General features: G+C 39.6%; 1 protein-coding gene across 2 annotated transcripts; it reads left to right on the top strand.

The window, feature by feature from the left end:
• Positions 1-7736: 7736 nt before the first annotated feature.
• clu (clusterin) lies at positions 7737-18200 on the top strand. Of its 2 annotated transcripts, XM_042224718.1 has the most exons (11): positions 7756-7861; positions 8086-8156; positions 11510-11682; positions 12528-12676; positions 13017-13187; positions 13328-13498; positions 13637-13850; positions 14573-14713; positions 16593-16813; positions 17132-17319; positions 17568-18200. In XM_042224718.1, exons 3-11 carry the CDS (start codon positions 11565-11567, stop codon positions 17578-17580), a joined length of 1386 nt encoding a protein of 461 aa, XP_042080652.1. In that variant the 5' UTR covers positions 7756-7861; positions 8086-8156; positions 11510-11564; the 3' UTR covers positions 17581-18200. The 2 variants fall into 2 exon arrangements, with proteins under 2 accessions (XP_005931597.1, XP_042080652.1); XM_005931535.2 differs by lacking the exon at positions 8086-8156 and having other exon boundaries at positions 7737-7861.
• Positions 18201-18246: the final 46 nt, after the last annotated feature.

The following is an 18246-nucleotide window of genomic DNA, read 5'->3' as shown; positions in this document are numbered from 1 at the left end:
GGCAGGGAGGGTCCGTGTGTTTTGTTGAATGTCAGTTTTGTGGCCGAGGCTAATTGCTAACAAATGTCTGAACACTGTGGAGTGAGCACCTTGAATATCTGTGGCCTTGGCCTGTGAGACAGGAAAATAGTTTCTTTGAAAACACACCAGTGCACACACTACAACACACATGTCGAGGCCATAATCCAGACCTGGCACCAGTTTGCAGGCCTCTCAGTTTGCTCCCCTTAACCTTGACTACCAGCGAGTTAGACTAACAGCAGGTGTAAATTTTGCACCAACACACACACACACACACACACACACACATCCGGCCAGTCAGCTGACGAGGCAGCTCCAGTGGCCGTCTGTCAGACTTACAATTTTCGCTCTGTCTTCCCTCTCCTGCACTCACTGTGCAGTTTAATATAGCTGTTTACTGTTAAATAAATAGATAACTGTATTAGTTTTGAAAGGCAGGAAATGAAAAAGTCTCATCACATAATTAGTCTGAGCTGCAGTTCAGAACAGAAGGTCTATTAACTGTTCATGGTGTACTTGCTGATATTATTACTGATAAAGTATACACTCACGAACCACTTCATTTGGCTTCATTAGAAAGGTGATTTAAGTGGCTCTTGGTTATTGGTGTCAGATGTATTTCAGAGACTGCTGCTTACTGACATTTTCTCTCACAACCATCTCTAGGGTTTGCCAAGAACCATGTGAGAGAAAAAACATCCAGTGAGCAGCATTTCTCTGGGTAAAAATATCTTGTTGTTGATGCCAGAGATCAGAGGGGAACAGCCAAACTGCTTCAAGTTAAAAGGAAAGCAACAGTAACTCAACAGGAAACTGAGACAACGATTACCACAAGCTCTCTAACTGGACTATAGAAGATTGTAAAAACATTGCCTGGTCTGATGAGTCTTGATTTCCGCTGTGATGTTCAGATCGCAGGGTCAGAATTTGCTAAAAATGATATGAAAGCATGGCTCCATCAAGCCTGGGTTTAGGCATTTGCTGGTTGTGCAATGGTGTGGGAGATATGGACTCCCCTTTATGACCACAGTGTAGTCATTTTCTGATCGCAAAGCTCAAACCATCTCAAACTAGTTTCTTGAACATGATAATGAGTTCACTGTACTCTGATGACCTTCACAGTCTCCAGATGTAAACATTTAGACCCACTGGACACCTGGAGCCTAATGAAGCCTGGGGCTAAGAGACAGGCTGCACTCTGGAAAGGTCACCAGTACATCACAAGGCTAATAGAGAGAGACAGAAAGCCATTCACACTCATAGCTCCTGGATATGGCTGACATGAAAAGGAATGTTGAATAGGTAAGAAAAATAATACGAAGATGTTTTCATATAAATTGTGGCAACTGGGATAAGCTCCACCAGGATAAGCAGTTAAGAAAATGGACGACTGGACTTTCCAGTACAGAAATCTGTAACAACCCAAAGGACATTCTTTGCAGTCATTACTATGGTAAATACTCTTATCTGGATACTTCAGTGCTGCCAAATTGTCATTGTCTAAAATGAAGCCCTGAGAAATGCTCTTTTTCATCAGTATAAAGGTAAAAGATGCTACAGTTTCTAAAAAGCTTGAATTCCATGAGGTTATTTATTGTATGAACCCACCGGGCTTTGATCACACTGTGCAGTTTTGGGTTTTTTTAATCAGCTTCGTTGACGCACATTCCAGCGCACTCACACATCCATCCACACAGAAACACATTCTTCCCTAAATTGATGCCAGAATCATCCAAATGTTTGAAGTTCCATGGTCTGTTAGCCACGGTCATTCAGCACGCCAGTGGGACCAATTAAGCCTGTTGATAATGATGTTTTGTGTTAGACATCAGCGGAGTAAGCTCTCTGCTTGCATGTGTATATACTGAAATACTCAAAGTCATGGCACCAACTGAGGGTTGGCTCCAGAGCTGGATGGTTTCAGTTCAGTAGTTATCCAAGTGAACACAGCCGCAGCCCAGCAGCTGGCACACACACGCAACAGTACACCACACTTTGTCAACACCTGTATGAACTAACGCATATGCACACTGGGTGTAAAGTACATTTGCTATGGGTCACGCAACAGATAATTGGTTTAGCAACAATAGATCAGTTGCTGGTAAATCATCAAAACTGAGGAAAACAAGTTGAACATACTTCCAGGCCCTAAAACTGTTAGCTTTACGTGAGCACTGCTGGTGTGCGTGAAGTTAAAATGTTGAATTTGTGAAAAACAAATTTGCTGCCTTGTAGCGTTTGGAACTACATCACACAGCTCAAACAAAGGAAGCAGCAGTGAGTGCGGATGGTTTATCTCACATCATCTGTAGTGTAGAAGTCAATTAGGAACTGCATTTAAGTCTGATTTTGATCTATAAAATCGGTTTTTGGCCACTTAGTGCCAAAAACTGAGTAGGGGCAGGGTTTGGTTGGTGTCTACTCCTTTGTGAAAGAAAAGAGAAACTGTAAACCACAGCGTGTGAGGCTTAATTTGAAATGTAATATCTTCTCTTTTGAAAATATGCGTATGTGGCTAAAACCAATTCCATTTGTTTGAAGTTGTGCTTTTGACATCTTAGCAAATGTATGGCTAATCTTCTTTTACCTCTGTTTTGGTGTTCATCAGCTCATGTGGCAATAATAATTACAGGGCACTTTTTGACCAAAACAAAGATGGTTGCTCAAGCAACACAACACAAACCATAAAATGTTTCCCTGGAAGCTAAATGCTTCACTGGATGTGTTCACCAATCAGTTGGTGAAATAATGAAAGTTCAAGTATTAACCAGTGTCACGCAGGTCATGTGTAACCCAAAAGGCTTAATGTGAGTTGCAGATGACAAATTCATCCGACCTTTCTGACCTGGTTTTCTATTACAAATTACAAATTGTAAATTTAAAACACATTTCCCAGAATGCCTGAGTATGATGTTTCACTGGTATAGTATTTCTCTCGCTTTCACTCTCTGTTACCTCTCATTGTCAGGAATTCTGAAGGATGAGGTCATTGCTTTCTTACTGTTGTGTTACATACAGCAGATGTCCTGCATGCCTTGTCTAATGTCAGCCCACCACTCAGAGGAGCCAAATCTTTGCTTTGGTTCTTTCAAAGGACTTCTTTAAAGAATTTAAGCACAGCAGTGTTTAATTTTGTTGCTATATTTGTCTTACCAGCCACTGGGGGCACAATATGGGTAGGAAGGACAGTAAGTGGAGGAACTGGTAAAGGGATGACGTAGTGTTTGGAGATGGTGGTACTAACAAAAAGACAGGAGGCAGAACTGGAGGAAGATGCTAAGACTTTGGGGGGAATGACCGGGAGCAACAAATTTAGAGCGACAAGGCTTAGGTGGTTTATCCATGTGTAGAGGAAAGATGGAAGAAATACTGGACAAAGAATTTTGAAGATGGCGCTGGGAGAGTAAGGTGGAGGCCAATGAGCCCCGATGTTGACCCCTAGAAGGCAGCTAGAAGAATGTGCTATCCTGAATACATCACCTGCAACAGAGTTCAGAACACTTCATTCGCTACACCTTGCAAGTACCAAGTTGGACGGAGTTAAAATACTCAGACCAGCGCATTTGGCACCAAGAACCATGCCACTTTCAAAACTCTTAAATTAACTTTTTACCCAATTCTAATGCTCAGTTTGAACTTCAGTAGGTCATCTCCAGCGTGTGTACATGCTGAGCCGCTGCTATGTGATTGGTTGATTAGATATTGTTACGGATTCAAATATTGGGGATGGTGTTACATCCTGGGAGGCTGTGGGAATGTGTGGGCGTGGTGTTGTCTTCTCCCTCTCCTCCTCCTTCGTTCTGGCCCCTCCCCTTGTCTCTCTCTGCCCCTGCCTTCTCCTTTAGGTCACACCTGCTGCTCATCTGCTCTCGTTACAACCAATTACCCTCAGGGGTGATATAAGCTGGAGAAGAGCAGTGTGGAAGAGGAGGGAGAGGTTTCTGATGGATTTCCTCTGTGCTGGTCAGAGTGTGCTACTGGCTTAGGTGTGGAACAGCCTGCTGTGTGTGACCAGCCTTCTGGTGTGTGGCTCTTTGTGAGTAGTGCTTAACTGAGCAGTGATTGCCCATGAGTGACGGCGGCCTTCATTAGTTTGTGTGGCCTGCCTGGATATTGTTTGCTAGCAGCGTTGCTGTCTCTTTCTGTTGAAGCCTTATTGTTGCTTTCTTTGTTGAAGTGGTCATTACCACTTTGGGTTGACCTCCCTGATTTCTCGTTAAAGCAGCGGTGCTGTCTCCTTTTGTTGTTGCCATTTATATGATTATTGAGGTGTTTGCCTACAATAAAGATCTATTTTATATTAAATACCTCTGCCTGGCGTTCTTTTCATTCCACCTGGATCTAACTGTTACTGTCCCCCACCCTCATTGCCTAGCTTTTAAGTGGGGACGTAACAGATGGATACAAGAGGAAAACCACAATAACAAGACTGGTCCGGCCGGGTTGAGTCAAAAGATGATTTTAATGATCACACGCGTGGGAGATGGACACCGTACGCAGACAGCATCAGATCTCAAAATGGTGGAGCATTGATCAAACTCTTATAGCCTCTAGTGGCCCCCACCTAATCATAAAAGCCTAAACATTCACATGCTTTCTCTCACACAGCGCCTAAGCTACGACCTTGGCTCCCTGTTTATCTGCTCCTGCTGAGATGGGGCAGAAAACTCCAGTTCTGTTCTGTTCTCTTCTAATCAGAGAAATAAGGCGATGACCCTCTGCAAACAGTATTTCTTCTGATCAAGCACACACATCCATACATATGCAATAATACTAAGTGCAATAATCCTTTCTGTCATCGTTGTATTCTTACTCAGTTGTATATAGCATTTGTATTTGTATTCTATTTTTATCTTATTGTATATTTATTTTATTGTATTCTACTGTATATAGTATTTTATTCTATTCTGTACAGTTGTGTACTGTATTTATTCTTATTGTATCCTAATTTTTGCCTCATAACTTTTGCACTGTCCACTTCCTGCTGTGACAAAACAAATTTCCCACGTGTGGGACTAATAAAGGTTATCTTATCTTAATATAAACAGGTTAAAAAGAAATAAATGCCAAATGTGTGTTGTCATCTGAATTTTTCTATTATTTCAAGGTCAAGATGTAAAATATTTTAAGTTGGAAATGTAACCACGAGTGTGCTAATGATGTTTGGAAAGCATTAAACAATCCAGTCAAGTACCCTCACTGTAAGTCTTCAAACTTTAAGTCCTGGGAGGAGGAGACCTTATAAGAATGGAGTTTGTGCCACCTAGTGTAGCAACTTTACTTTTACACTTTGTCACAAAAAAGCATAGGAATTTAGTATACTGTGTGTTTATTGCTGTTTCTAATCTATGAATTTTAGTTACATACAGTTGTATTTTTCCAACTACAACTCCTGCCTGACCAAAGAGCTTTACACCAGTTTGATCAAACCACTCAACTGCTGTGACTCTAAGAGGACACGGATGCCTCTATGAACAACTTTACTAAGGAGTGTCGAACAGGTTAGTCTGTACTTGCGTTACACTGATCTAAACCACACAATTTAAGCTGTAGAGCTGTTTAAAGACTAACATCTAACTAACACTGCAGCTCTGCAGAGACATGACTGCAGCTGACGCACAACAAAAGAATTTGTGTTTTACCCGCTGTTTGTGTGTCTTTGTGCGTGTCCATGAGATTTACTGGAATATCCGTGCCCTGAGATGACACAAGCCCTTGTAAGTTGTTTGTTAGGAGGATTAATTGTGTTTAAAGACACTAGGACTGTAACTACATTTGTATTTGACGTGCATTCATGAGCAGATTCTTCTGTTTTAACTTTCCTACACTCCTGGGTCATATGTTTCAAATTTCCATAATCTCACACTTCTCACACTCTCACACTTATGGAAAGCAGGTGCAGAATGACTAGTGTCAAAACAATCTCGGTGACCTCTGAGTTTTTTAACTAGAGTTTGTATTACATTGCTCTCCTGGGACAAACATGCAAGTGCAAAAAATAAGCTGTAGATCAGCAAATACATGCAGCTCTGTTTTTCAGTTTTGGGAGCTTTTGTTTTTTAGAATTATCTATTTTTAAGATAACACTTAGTCCTTGAATTTATCTGAAAACTCACTGTCATCAGCAAAACAGAAGCCTACTCCAGCCTTGTTGGGTCTTTGTGTTAAGTGAAGCTTTAAAAAATAGAACGATAACCCCCAGTAACATTCTTACATTACACTAGTATTTTCTGTCTTATAGAAATAAACAAAGCTTTTCAAGTCTTTTCAACTCAGCCCAAATTCATTTAGCAAAATCAACCACATTATATATTTACAGAAGATCAGCACAAACGTCATTTTTTTCTGAATTCATTCATTCCTCATTCATTCTTATTAGTAAGATCAGGAATCCTGTTTCTTTAAACAGTGTAAATCCTTTTGAACTGCATCTGTTGCAGAGAAGGTACTGCAGAAGAATCGTGTGATTATGACTAAACACAAACACTGTATATACAATGATACAGCAAACTAATTTAACCCAAATATTACATTGTGTACTTTTATATTTATACTTATATAATAGTATATCCATTAGGAAGCTTACATCCTCAGTAGTTTATTACAGGCAGTATATTGTTGGTTGTTATGAAACAGTGTTTTTCCAGTGTGTTTTGGTAAAATGCCGATAAAGAAACGTTTTAAATACTGAGTCACTGTCAGGATGAGTCAAATGTTTCTGTGTCTGCTCACCACCTCTGAGAGGTGCCAATAAATGACAAAAAACTTCTGGAAAAGTCTTCTCACTGATGTCAAGCCAGAAGCAATTGAACGCAACCATGACAGGAAACATTTTTTATGTCAAAATAAAAGTCTGCTTTCCGTAATTTGTGGAAGAAGCATGTGGGGGGGAAAGTACATCAAATTTATGAATGAATCTGAATTTAATTTAAATAGCGCGTTAGTGAAAACAATAACATATAATCAGTTATAAAATATCAATTGAAGACTATCTTGAGCATGTGTGTTACATCTTACAAAAAAGGTATTCTACACAAAAAAAAAACTCAACATAATTAATTGGCCTGATTTTTATTTTATTTTAGGGCCCTCGTTCATTCTGGGATGTACCACGTTAAAGGTGTAGGAGTCTCATATTGTTATTACTGTTGTATTAGTTTTAATACAAATACATATTATATGAAGGTCTATATATATGTGTGTGTGAAAAGTTTTTGTTATTAATTTTATGTTACAGCCCAAAAATATTATCTTTTTACTAAATGCGTCATTTTAAAAATATCAGTTTGTTTTAATTGTTCTTTTTTGTTATTGTTGCTGTTCAATAATGTATTTATTATTTTGTTCTTTTTTGCCTTTTTTTCTAATCAGCAGAGCAGATGTCAGTGCCAACTATTGAAATGTTGTGCTTTTATATTTTGTAGTGTTGTTACATGATCTTAATCTTCTAGTTTTGGAGGTTTCTGACAGGCACTGTTCAGACTTATTCAGATGATTCAGTTTTAAAAAGAAAGAAAACACGTTTGGCAAGTCTATCCATATTTGTTGTTAAAGGTTTACAAGAGGTAAGTAGAATTACTGAACTGCAATTCCTAAACTGGAACTGAGCAATTTGCATGAAAATATTTTCGTTTTGTTTTCTAAAGGTTTATTTTGAAGCGTATTACAGGAAGTCGGTGTTCACATTGCGGTACTTTTGAGAGCTGGATGCGGCGGCAGCAGCATGCTCGGTCAGTGAATCACATGTCTGCACCGTCCCCGTTATCCGCTGGTATAAATAAGAGCAGCAGCGAGCCTGGGGCAGCTTCGGACGAGCTGGAGTCTCAGGAAACAAACAGAGGTGAGTCAGAGGACCTTTGCTTTTTGCAGGTCGGTGTTTTTGTGTGCAGACTGTGGTGGTTACATTTTTATATAAGCTATAACATATTTAAACAAAACAGAACAGACCTCGTTTGCATTTTTGCAGGTTTTGCAGATAAAACGTCAGACTGCAAAAATCACTTCTAACTTATTAATTAAAACCATGTCGTGTTATTTCCTTTCATGCGGTCGTGCTGACTGAAGGTGATTGCTGTTTAAATTGCTTACTCATGGGTGTGACCTCCATCTCTGGATCAAAACAACTGGATTAGGGGGTATGACGTCCCGCTGTGGTTTACTTCAATAACACGCTTCAGCATTTTACGCAGTGCTTGGTGCGTAAATAATAATAAAAACGTGAAACTAAATTATAAATCTGTAATCACATGCATGTTTGCAGGTTTTAAAATGTTAAACTATTAAAGCATTGCTGGATCTTTATCATTATTGTTACATTTTCTGGTTTATAAATAGAAATAGCCCTGACTCCTTCATGCCTAAAGGACAGTTAAGTCCTATGGGTGAAGAAGTCCCCAAACACTTTAAATAATGAGGCCAGTGTCCCATTTTTGACAGATTAGTCCATTTTTTTCTTCTTATTTAAGCACCGGGAAAGTCATTAATGGGGGGACAGAAGCAAAAGGAGCAAATCCATCAGGCAAGATATTTTAGAAATACCTGGGTAATTTCACTGTCACTGTAACACTAGTTTAATAAAGAAATAGTAGAATAAAATGAAAGAAATTTAATTAAATCATTGCACAATATTAAACATTTTAAGTGAAATGTGCGAATAGTTGTGCAGCAGTATACTGTAGGGCAACAAGGTCATAAATACAAAGTTATGGTAGTGTAAGCTATTTTAGAGTATAAAGTGTAATTTGTATGAGATAAATGTTACAATAACAAAATGCAAAAAACAAAATTAGCAAGACATTTTGTATTTTTCTGATTTTATAAACATAAACTACAACATCAGACAAACACATTTGTTGTGTTCCCGATGCTTAAAGTGGCCGAGGTTTGCTTTAAAAATGAACAAAATTACTCTTCAGCAGCCAAGATTTCATTTCTCAGTACTAAATGTCTTTTAATAGTAATCTAAGTGTCAAATAAAATATTTACAATGGTAAATAAATACTTCCAGAAAATAAAGGTGACGTGTGGGAGACTGAGCAGATGTTGATGTCATACTGGTAATGCTGAACTTTCTAGAGGAACATCTGGAGAGGAGGAGTGTTGGTATTTCAGTTGTGTAACCAGGATACTTGCAGCTGTTGTTCAGCAAATAACACAACTGGGCCCGTGCATTGTTAATACTTTTCATTTGCCTAACTTTCTCTCCATCTCTCTCTCTCACACTGTTTTTTCTGTGCTTTTCATGTCAGCATTGCTCATTCTTTCCCCTCACTGAACGTCTGGCCTTACTCATTAGTTTTTTCTCTCATTACAAAAGGCTGGATTGGAAATAGTGTTTACAAACCTTCTAATTCCGGGCATGCTCTAATTAAGCAAAACGTTTAGTATTATGTGGATGATGACCTCACTGCGTTTGCTGTATGTTTAAAAATGCAGAAAGTTCATATAAGCAGCAGAAAGTGGGACATTTTATCTGCTCCCAGGTGGACGTCCAGTCCAGCCCTGCTGGATTTAGAACATCTGATGACATTTTGCAGTTTTTGAAGGACTGAAAAAAATATCCAGGAAGGTTACATCAGTGCTGATTTAAGACTATACTGTGTACTGTAACAAGAACACAGACAATGGACACAAAAAATCTAAATTGAAACTATTTTAAGATGGCATAAACCTTTTCTGATTAGTAATTATTAATTCGCTGTGGGCATTTAATCATATAGTGCAAGCAGACCCAAAAAGTTTCCAAAGATAGAGAGCTTTCATACTGATTCTAGGGAAGAGTGTGTAAGCTGATCTGCAGGTCATCTTAAATATTCTTATTTGACTGAACCCATGCAGAGTCATGGGTATGAATGGCCCTCTTTCAGTGGGATGATTGAATACATTCAGTAGGAGAGGGTTGAATAAATAAAGGGAACAGGAAATATAAACATCAACTACCAAACAATGAAAAAGTTCTTGACGGTTTTTGGGATGTTGCAGCAGATTTGTATGCATACTGTACTCTGCTTGTTTCCATAGAAACAGGAGGAGATTGTGGGCGAGCGACTGCAAACAAAAACACACTGTAGAAGATGAGCAAGACACTCCTAAGACCTGTGCTTTTATACTGGGTGTGCAAACGCTTTGCTTCACCTGAAGAACCTGGTGCTTGCAGTGTGTCTGCATGAAGACACACTCATTAAGAACAGAACTAGAGGGGTAAATGCGTCATTGGCTGAATCTTATTTCCAGCAGTTTAGAAGAAAGAAAAAGATGTTCATCTTGTCTCAACATGACAGATTTGCCCATTCACAAATCTTGTGGAAGACATTGGCAATCCTCTACATCAGTGATTTTCCTGATTTTTGGAAACCAACGAATCCTTCCTTAAATGTTTTCACTATACTTTCCTATTAAACAATGTCTGCTTTTTATGTGATCAGTTAGCTCTTTAAGCCTGAAAGCATCTGTGTAGCTACCCTTTTGCTCAATCAAAACTCTAAATCAGGGTGAAGAGCTTCATAAGAGTCTTGAAAAGTTCTTAGTCGTAATTCTGCCAAATTTGATCCACAGCAAAAGCTACGTCCGGTTTAATCACCATAGAAATGGGCAGCCTTTCCACTGTGTGCGCCAAGTTCTGCAAACAAAACAAAAATAGCCTTTAAAAAAAAGTCTTCTAAGTAGATTTTTTCCTTTCTGTTATGTTTTGTGTCAAGTAAGCATGCGCATTATCTAATGGTGTGTAATTGTGTAAGTGTGTAATTTTGGTTATTATGGATGATTCAACACTGAGCTAATCCTGATAAAGACTAATCTCCAGAAGGCTCCAGAAAAACAGCAAAATGAATCAGCAAAGTTCAGCTAGACTGCTGCATGTGGCCATGTGTTTTTAGAGAAAATAAGGATTATTGCTGACTGCAGAAATAATCAGCAGAGATTAGACTCTCACATGGGAGAGATTATTTATGCTGCTTGGGGAAAAGCTGCACAGAGAGGAGAGAAGCCTGGTCCAACTGACTGATGAACTTCTCTGTCTTTGTCCGTCTCATGTCAGCGTGAGCGGGGGGTCATACACCACAGACATCCTCTGCTGAATATGTCATTGTTGGGTGAACGGGCAGCTGACCAAGCACACGTCAGAGAAGAAATGGGTAAATAGAGAAAGAGCCTGCTGTTCTATTATATAATGCCTCTGAAAGGCACTTTGGTCATTGCCGCAGGAGAACGCTGATCTGAACTCAAAACATCCTTTAATGATTGAAACTGGGGACGAATAAGATGTTCATCAGTTTGAATTATTTAGTGTTATTGATTGGTTATTTTTAGCTGTTGCCATGTAAGGGCACAAAACCGCTGAGCAAACGTGATGATTTTTTACTGCGTAGCTCCCCACCTGCTTTCTCTCCAGCTTCCATCGCCCTCTGGTGGAGATAAGGAGTCTGTGCAATGACATTTTTCACAGTCCAGAGTCAGTTTGGACTGAAAGTGTGTTTGATTTACATTCCAGGTCTTTGGCATCATATTCACATCATTACCTGCTGGCCCTGCAAGAGTCAGAGAGGATGCTAATGATGATGATGATGATGAAGAGGAAAGGCTCGAAAGAGTCTTTGACCTTGGTGGCTCTTCTGGTGGCCTCAGCCAGCTGTATCCTTCCTCCGACAAAAGAAGATCTTAACCGTAAGTTTGCAGGGTGTGGAAAAAAGGGTTTAAAGGGCCAGTTCACACAAAAGGATTGATCTGATGGCGTTAACAACTTGGTAGTTACGGAAGTAATGTTAGGGTTATCTAGATAAATAGCTTTTAATAGGGCAACAGATTTCTTTTCATGGTATTCCACTAATAGAAATCTTCCATTAGTGCTATAAAACTAAAGGTATTGAAGATGATGTCATTTTTTTCAAGCATATTTGTTAAAGTTGAGTCAAAGAGCAGCATAAAAGATTAAAAAAATAGTTAAAGGAAATATATAAACAAAAAAGGTGTTAACAATAACCAATAAAAGGCCCCTCAATTAGGCCTGGATATTTAGTATTCATGCAGATCTCCTTGTCTGTCAAATTTCTGTGATTTGTGCAATGCCAAGAGCTTGTAATATGCATGCATTACTGTTATGGAGGTCTGTGTTGTGTCTAGACACAGAGTAGTTGATATTCTATCTGCATGAGCACATTTGTGGTCTGTTAGTCTGCCCTTCAAATGTCTTTTGGTTCCTCCAGGGTGATAAAATACTCTGCAGCTGGGACTCTACAGACTCTGGAGTCTATGGATGATAGACAGGGTGCTGAGGTTAATTTAATGACTAAATTCTAAATTCATTATTAAAAGATAATGCATAAATGTCCAGGTCTGTTACATTTGTGCTGTGATTCTACATACCGCTTAGGATATGTAGAATAAAATAATCGCCTGAGCAGAAGTTGACAGTGAGCAGAACAAACAGAACAGACGTCATGTAATATCAGTAACATTCAAGGCCATTTTATGGAAGTTAACATTTTCTGCGTGTTGTTTGTGGTTTACAGAGATTTCCATTCAGGGAGAAAAGTATCTGGACAGACAAATTGAAAATGCCATCAATGGAGTGAAGGAAATGAAGAGTGTGATGCAGAAATCTTCAGAGGAGCACAAGAGGTTTTTGGATGATCTGGAGAAAACCGAGCAGAAGAAAGAGGTAGCACTAATATTAAGCACTATATGTTTTAACAGTATCTTTGTTGGCGATGCTCTAGGGAAATAAGTGAAGTAAAGATGTCTAGTGATTTGGGTTTTTTGGGCCACAACACACAGAAAAGTAATTTTTTAATGTTCCAGAGGTTTAGACTTTGTTTTTAAATGTTTAACAGCGAGAAAGTGTTCTCTTTTTTTCACTTAAATCTGTCCGTGCTGCAGATAAGAACATATTTCCTGAGAGAATTTACTCTAAACTGACGATTCTCACATTTAACACAAAAGGACGAGATAATTATTACCAAAGATGGGGCCAGAATAAAGTTGGATGTTTTAATGTATAGGAAGCGATGCGTACAGCTCAGGAGATGGAGGCCAAGCTGGAGAAGGAGGAGGAGGTTTGTAACGAGACCATGAAGGCTCTGTGGGAGGAGTGCAAGCCTTGTCTGAAGAACACCTGTGTGAAATACTACTCCCGAACCTGCAGCAGCGGATCTGGACTGGTGGGACGTCAGGTCAGACACTAAAGGAGATACAACACTATACATATTTCATCCTTTCGCCTTCATCATTCTTCTTCTCTCCCCTGAAATATTAAGCCATGAAAGACATTTTAAGTTTGATTTGAAATGATACCTGCTCCTTCGGTCTGCAGCTGGAGGAGGTTCTGAATAGAACATCTCCTTTCTCCATCTGGATCAATGGAGAGAAGATCGACATCCTGGAGCAAGAAGGACAACGGCAGAACAGAGAGTTCAAGAACCTGGAGGAAAAATACACAGAGATGGCCGACGGCGTGGACAACATATTCACAGATAGCATGAAGGTACGGTTTACCTTTGCTTGTTTACGTGCAGAATAAATCTTTAAGCACCACTTCCTCTTTGAACAAGTATACAGCAAACACACTCACTCACTACATCAGTACCAGCATCAGCTCGGTCTCTGTATTTGTTGTTTTCAGGTGGCCGATTATGTGCACTACAGCCCTCCTGTGATCTATTTGCCTAACTTCCTGTCGCCGTACGCTCGCCGCGGCAGAAGCATCCGCTCTCTGTTCCACGATCCTTTCCACGGCTTCCAGAACCTGTTCTCCCCTATGATGGGAATGAGCCGGAACTTCTTCAGTTCCATGGGCTCCATGATGGACATGGACAGTGACACTGTTCCCAATGAGGGTCGGTTTTTCTGTCAGGTTCAATGTTTTTATTCAGAAACTATCTAGAGAGCTATCGGCTGCAGAATCACACATGCTGTAAACTCAAAAACCCCTCGTTTTAATGAAAGTAATGTGTGCTGAGAGCTTTTAAGTCTAACTACAGACTGCCTATAAAATGTGGACGTCGCTTGTGGACCCTTAAGTTGCATTCTTTGTAATGACCAGCAGGGGGGGTTCAACTCATCTGGTTGCAAAAGGTAGTCAGGGTATATAGAAGCCTTTAGTGACTATATATCCACCATTTACTTGATCTTTGATCTCAGTGAACAGGTTCGTGATCAGACTATAGTCTCAAGTAATAGCTTGAGACCATAAACATAAAATTGTATTAATGCCATTAGAGTACCGTTTGGTCTGTGATTTTAGTATGTTGTTAGGCGTTTTTTGTCAAAATGATGATATAATTGAAAATGCATAATTAAGGTTTTGTGGCTATAACTTAGATGTAATATATACCTGTGCAGCTGTAAACGGCATTGCTGCATTGGCTGGTAAATAACTTACTAGGTAATAATTGGTTTAGCTTAAATAAAAAGCAAATCTCCTCTGATTTCTGTGGAGTCACATGACCAATAGTGACGTTCAGACAAGAAAAATTAAATTCGTGTGCAGAGGCACATCACTGTTGGGTTTTATTTTCACATGAAACGTTCGTAACGCGCGTTTGTGTCATTCGCACAGATGGTAACGTAAATGAGGACGTGATCATCACCAAACCTTACGGTAACGGCAGGATGACCTGCAGAGAGATCCGTCGCAACTCAGCCGGCTGCTTCAAGTTCCGCGACGAGTGTCAGAAGTGCAAAGAAATCCAGCACATTGGTAAGATGGTGTCTCGTTCATTGACTAAAACCTTTTATTCCCCCTGTTAACATGGATACAGGAGTAAAAATAGTTAAGATGGAGCATATGGGAAACATTACCAAAATTAATTAAAATATCATCCTTCATTATTTAAAAAAAATTATATAAGAAGCCATCAAACTGCCTTTCATCCAAATTCGACTGGCAGGAAGCCAGGCACTGAGACCTGAATAATGATCCAGGGATGTCTTGATTAGAGCAGCACAATTAATATTTATAGAGAGTGTAATTTAATCATGTGATCTCTTCCTTTGTGTCGATGATGCTATTGTTACTCTTCCATTAAACGGCAGGACAGAACTGGGCTCTGACACAAAAGCATCTATTTATAGACTCTTGGAAAATACAAAGAGCTTTGTTTTGTTTTTGCGTTCAGAGGGATCCATCAGCTAGCTGATTTGAACTAGCTATAAATTATAGTTTCAATTTTAAACAATGAAAAGCAGCTGGAACTCTTTGTTTCCCTGTTTTCCATTTTTAAATCAGTGGCATAATATCAAGGCTCTATGTACGGTTGTCCTAACTAAAATACTCCGGTCTGGACAGAAGTAACGGTCTGCAGTGTCTCTTATTCTTGTAATTCAGGTGTTTTTCAGTCCCATTGCTACATTGTATAAAGTAAAACAGTTAGTCATGCAGTCTGTGAATGAACGGCTCATTCTAAAGACCTCATTCAATAGAGTGTGGTGCTATTATTGGATGCCACTACTGCAACAAATCAGTTCGGGAAATGACTTTGCATTATTACCACCTACAGTTGATCATGGGAAATCTGGGGGCAAAGTGGAAGAGTTTAGGAACCAAAGCAACTCAGCCACAAAGTTATAAAACAGGGTCGCTAATTGCTGAGGCAAATAAGGCAGAGCTCCAATCCTCCTCTGGCATCAATATCAGCACATAAACTGTGCACCCGGAGCTTCGTAGCATGAATTTCCATGACCAAGCAGCTCCTTTAGGTGTTTGTCTATGTGGCCTATCTGAGATTGAGACCAACAAAACTTGAATGTACAGATGTAGGATCGCAGAGGATGAATAACCGTGACCTGTTAAGGAGTTTTACCACAACCAGCAGGTTGAACTTTTTGCCTTATGTTGAAATATGGTAGTAACTGTTGCAATAGTGAGGGTAAGAAACGTCATATAGCTCAGTTGTTTGGACAAAATTAGCTACATTTATTTCAAACATTTAAAAGAATAAAAAATATATGGGAATTCAGTAAAAAAAAAAAAAAAATCCGATGCATTATTGTCTAAATATAAGTAACTCAAATTTATGCTCAAAAAGAAGCAGGAAGACATAAACTACCCCTCTTTCCTGTCTAATAAATGATAGCAATATTCATCCAACTTACCAGTGACCTGCCACTGGCCCATATGCACATGCAAGTGCATTCATACCTACACATTATGTGCAGTCTTGCATATATATAATAGTCACAGCTGCTAAATATCAGCGGGTCTGCTTGCCTATAGCATAACTGCAGACTATTCTGAAATTGAAACATGTATGTGTGACAACGCTTTGGAGTTAATGCCTTAGAGATGACTCACTCCCCATCTTGTGTGTAGTACTTGTGAGGATAAGTTTGCCTTTCTTCCTCAATTACAGCAAGCACAGAGTAGTATTTTATTTCATTGTTTACTTTACTTTTAAAGGACTTTTTGGAAAGTAGAAGGTAGAAACAGATGTGCCAAAGTAGGAGACTGCATTAGTGGTTGAATTTTTAAAAAAAGACGGGGTGGGGTCAGCATTTATCTAATTAATTTAAGCCTGATGTAGCAGTTAAGTGATTTTCCAACTTTACTCAAGCTCCACGATGATGTTTTTCCCTCACAGACTGCTCTGGGAAGAAACCTCTGGAGGGCCCCCTGAAGGAGGAGCTGGAGGAGGCTCTGGCCTTGGCCGAGCGTTTCACCCAGCAGTACAACTCCCTCCTGAAGAGGTTCGAAGAGCAGATGCTCAACACCTCCTCCATCTTGGATTTGTTCAACAGTCAGTTCGGCTGGGTGTCTTCTCTCGCGAACAACACCAGCGACGGCATCTTCAGTGTTCAGGCGGTAAGCACTGTTGCTTCATTTGACCTTAATTTAAAATATGCAATATTATGGTTGTAATTTGTTATCTAGATATAGTTATGCTTTTGAACACTTCTATTTTTAATCACCTGAAAAATTTGTGTTAGGTGTCTAAGTACCAGTATCTGCCCACAGCTATTACAAGACAAAGAAAAACACCAAATCCTGCAAAATTATCCAACTTCTGAAAGATCCAGAAACGATTTTTCTCTTTATCATCAGTCATTTTAATCATTTGTTTCAGCTGCAACTTATAGAAACCCCCTGAAAAGCTAAAACCCCCACCTCCTTATGCTACAGGTGATGTGCAAGGACTCTGAGAAGAAGGTTGATGGGGAGGAGGAGCCTGGAGAAACCAAAGTGAGCGTGAAGCTCTTCGACTCACCATCCATGAACTTCACCGTGCCGGGCGAAATCCCCTGGAACGACCCCAAGTTCTCTGAGGTGGTAGCTCAGGAAGCTCTGGATCGCTACAAGGAAACCAGTGTGTGAGTGTCAGAGAGGACTGCAGCAGGCTGAAAATCATCAATTAAAGGATTATTTAAAAATGTTAGGAAGAGGACTAGGTTCAAAAAGATTGATTTTATTCATTTCCTTTTTCCTAACCCAGCACTGCTACTTTGACTTGTTGTGACATTGATTTGATGCCCTCCGTGACAGTTAACAGCCTGTGGATAAGAGTTCACAGATCAGTGATAGATTCTGATCTCCATCTCTGTTGTTTCTTCTTCCACAGTGTCGTCAAATAAGCTGGATTTACTCCTGAACCTGCATCGTCTTCTGACCACAGAATGTTCTGGAGTCATCAAAACACACCTGAAACCCTGACGCTAACCTAATGTTCCTCTTCAAGTCCTGCTTTTGCAAACGACACAGTTTAACCTCAGAGGTTTATATTGTTACATTAGTCCTGCTGTAAGAGAAGATATTTAGTAGATAACAGCTCCGCTCATGTGTGTAGTACTTCCAACAAACGCCCTTGTATTACAGGCAACTGGGTGGGGGGCGCGCACTAGGCGACGTTTTTTTGTGCAGTTTTATTTTTGTGGAATTTGAAATGTATTCTTTTTGCATTCAGCCACAGTCACACGTGATTAAAAAGATTGTTTTTTCCATTAAAAATTGTACCAAGTTTTGAATGGTTGCAAAGATTTGAAGAAAACTGGAGCACTGAAGTAACTTTAATGGCTTGATCGTTGCTTTTGCAGAGCTCAGATACTTCCTGTATCGAGTTGATGAAAGCGATTTATTGGCTTTAATTAAAATCGTCGACCAAAGCTGGGAAGTTCAGGATTGCTTTGAGCCGCTCAGTAAAACAGCCTAGAAATGAAGCAATATGTAGAAACTGAATAAAACCTGCTCTAACCTATTCCACTTCCCTGTCTACTCTTATTCTGAGTTTGTGTTTTACTTAT

This window comes from Haplochromis burtoni, unplaced genomic scaffold (genome assembly GCF_018398535.1).
Source record: "Haplochromis burtoni strain Fernald_Lab_line unplaced genomic scaffold, NCSU_Asbu1 Contig_147, whole genome shotgun sequence".
Classification (NCBI taxonomy): Eukaryota; Metazoa; Chordata; class Actinopteri; order Cichliformes; family Cichlidae; genus Haplochromis; species Haplochromis burtoni.
Note: the sequence above shows the minus strand (reverse complement) of the source record. Positions and strands in the feature narration are given on the sequence as shown.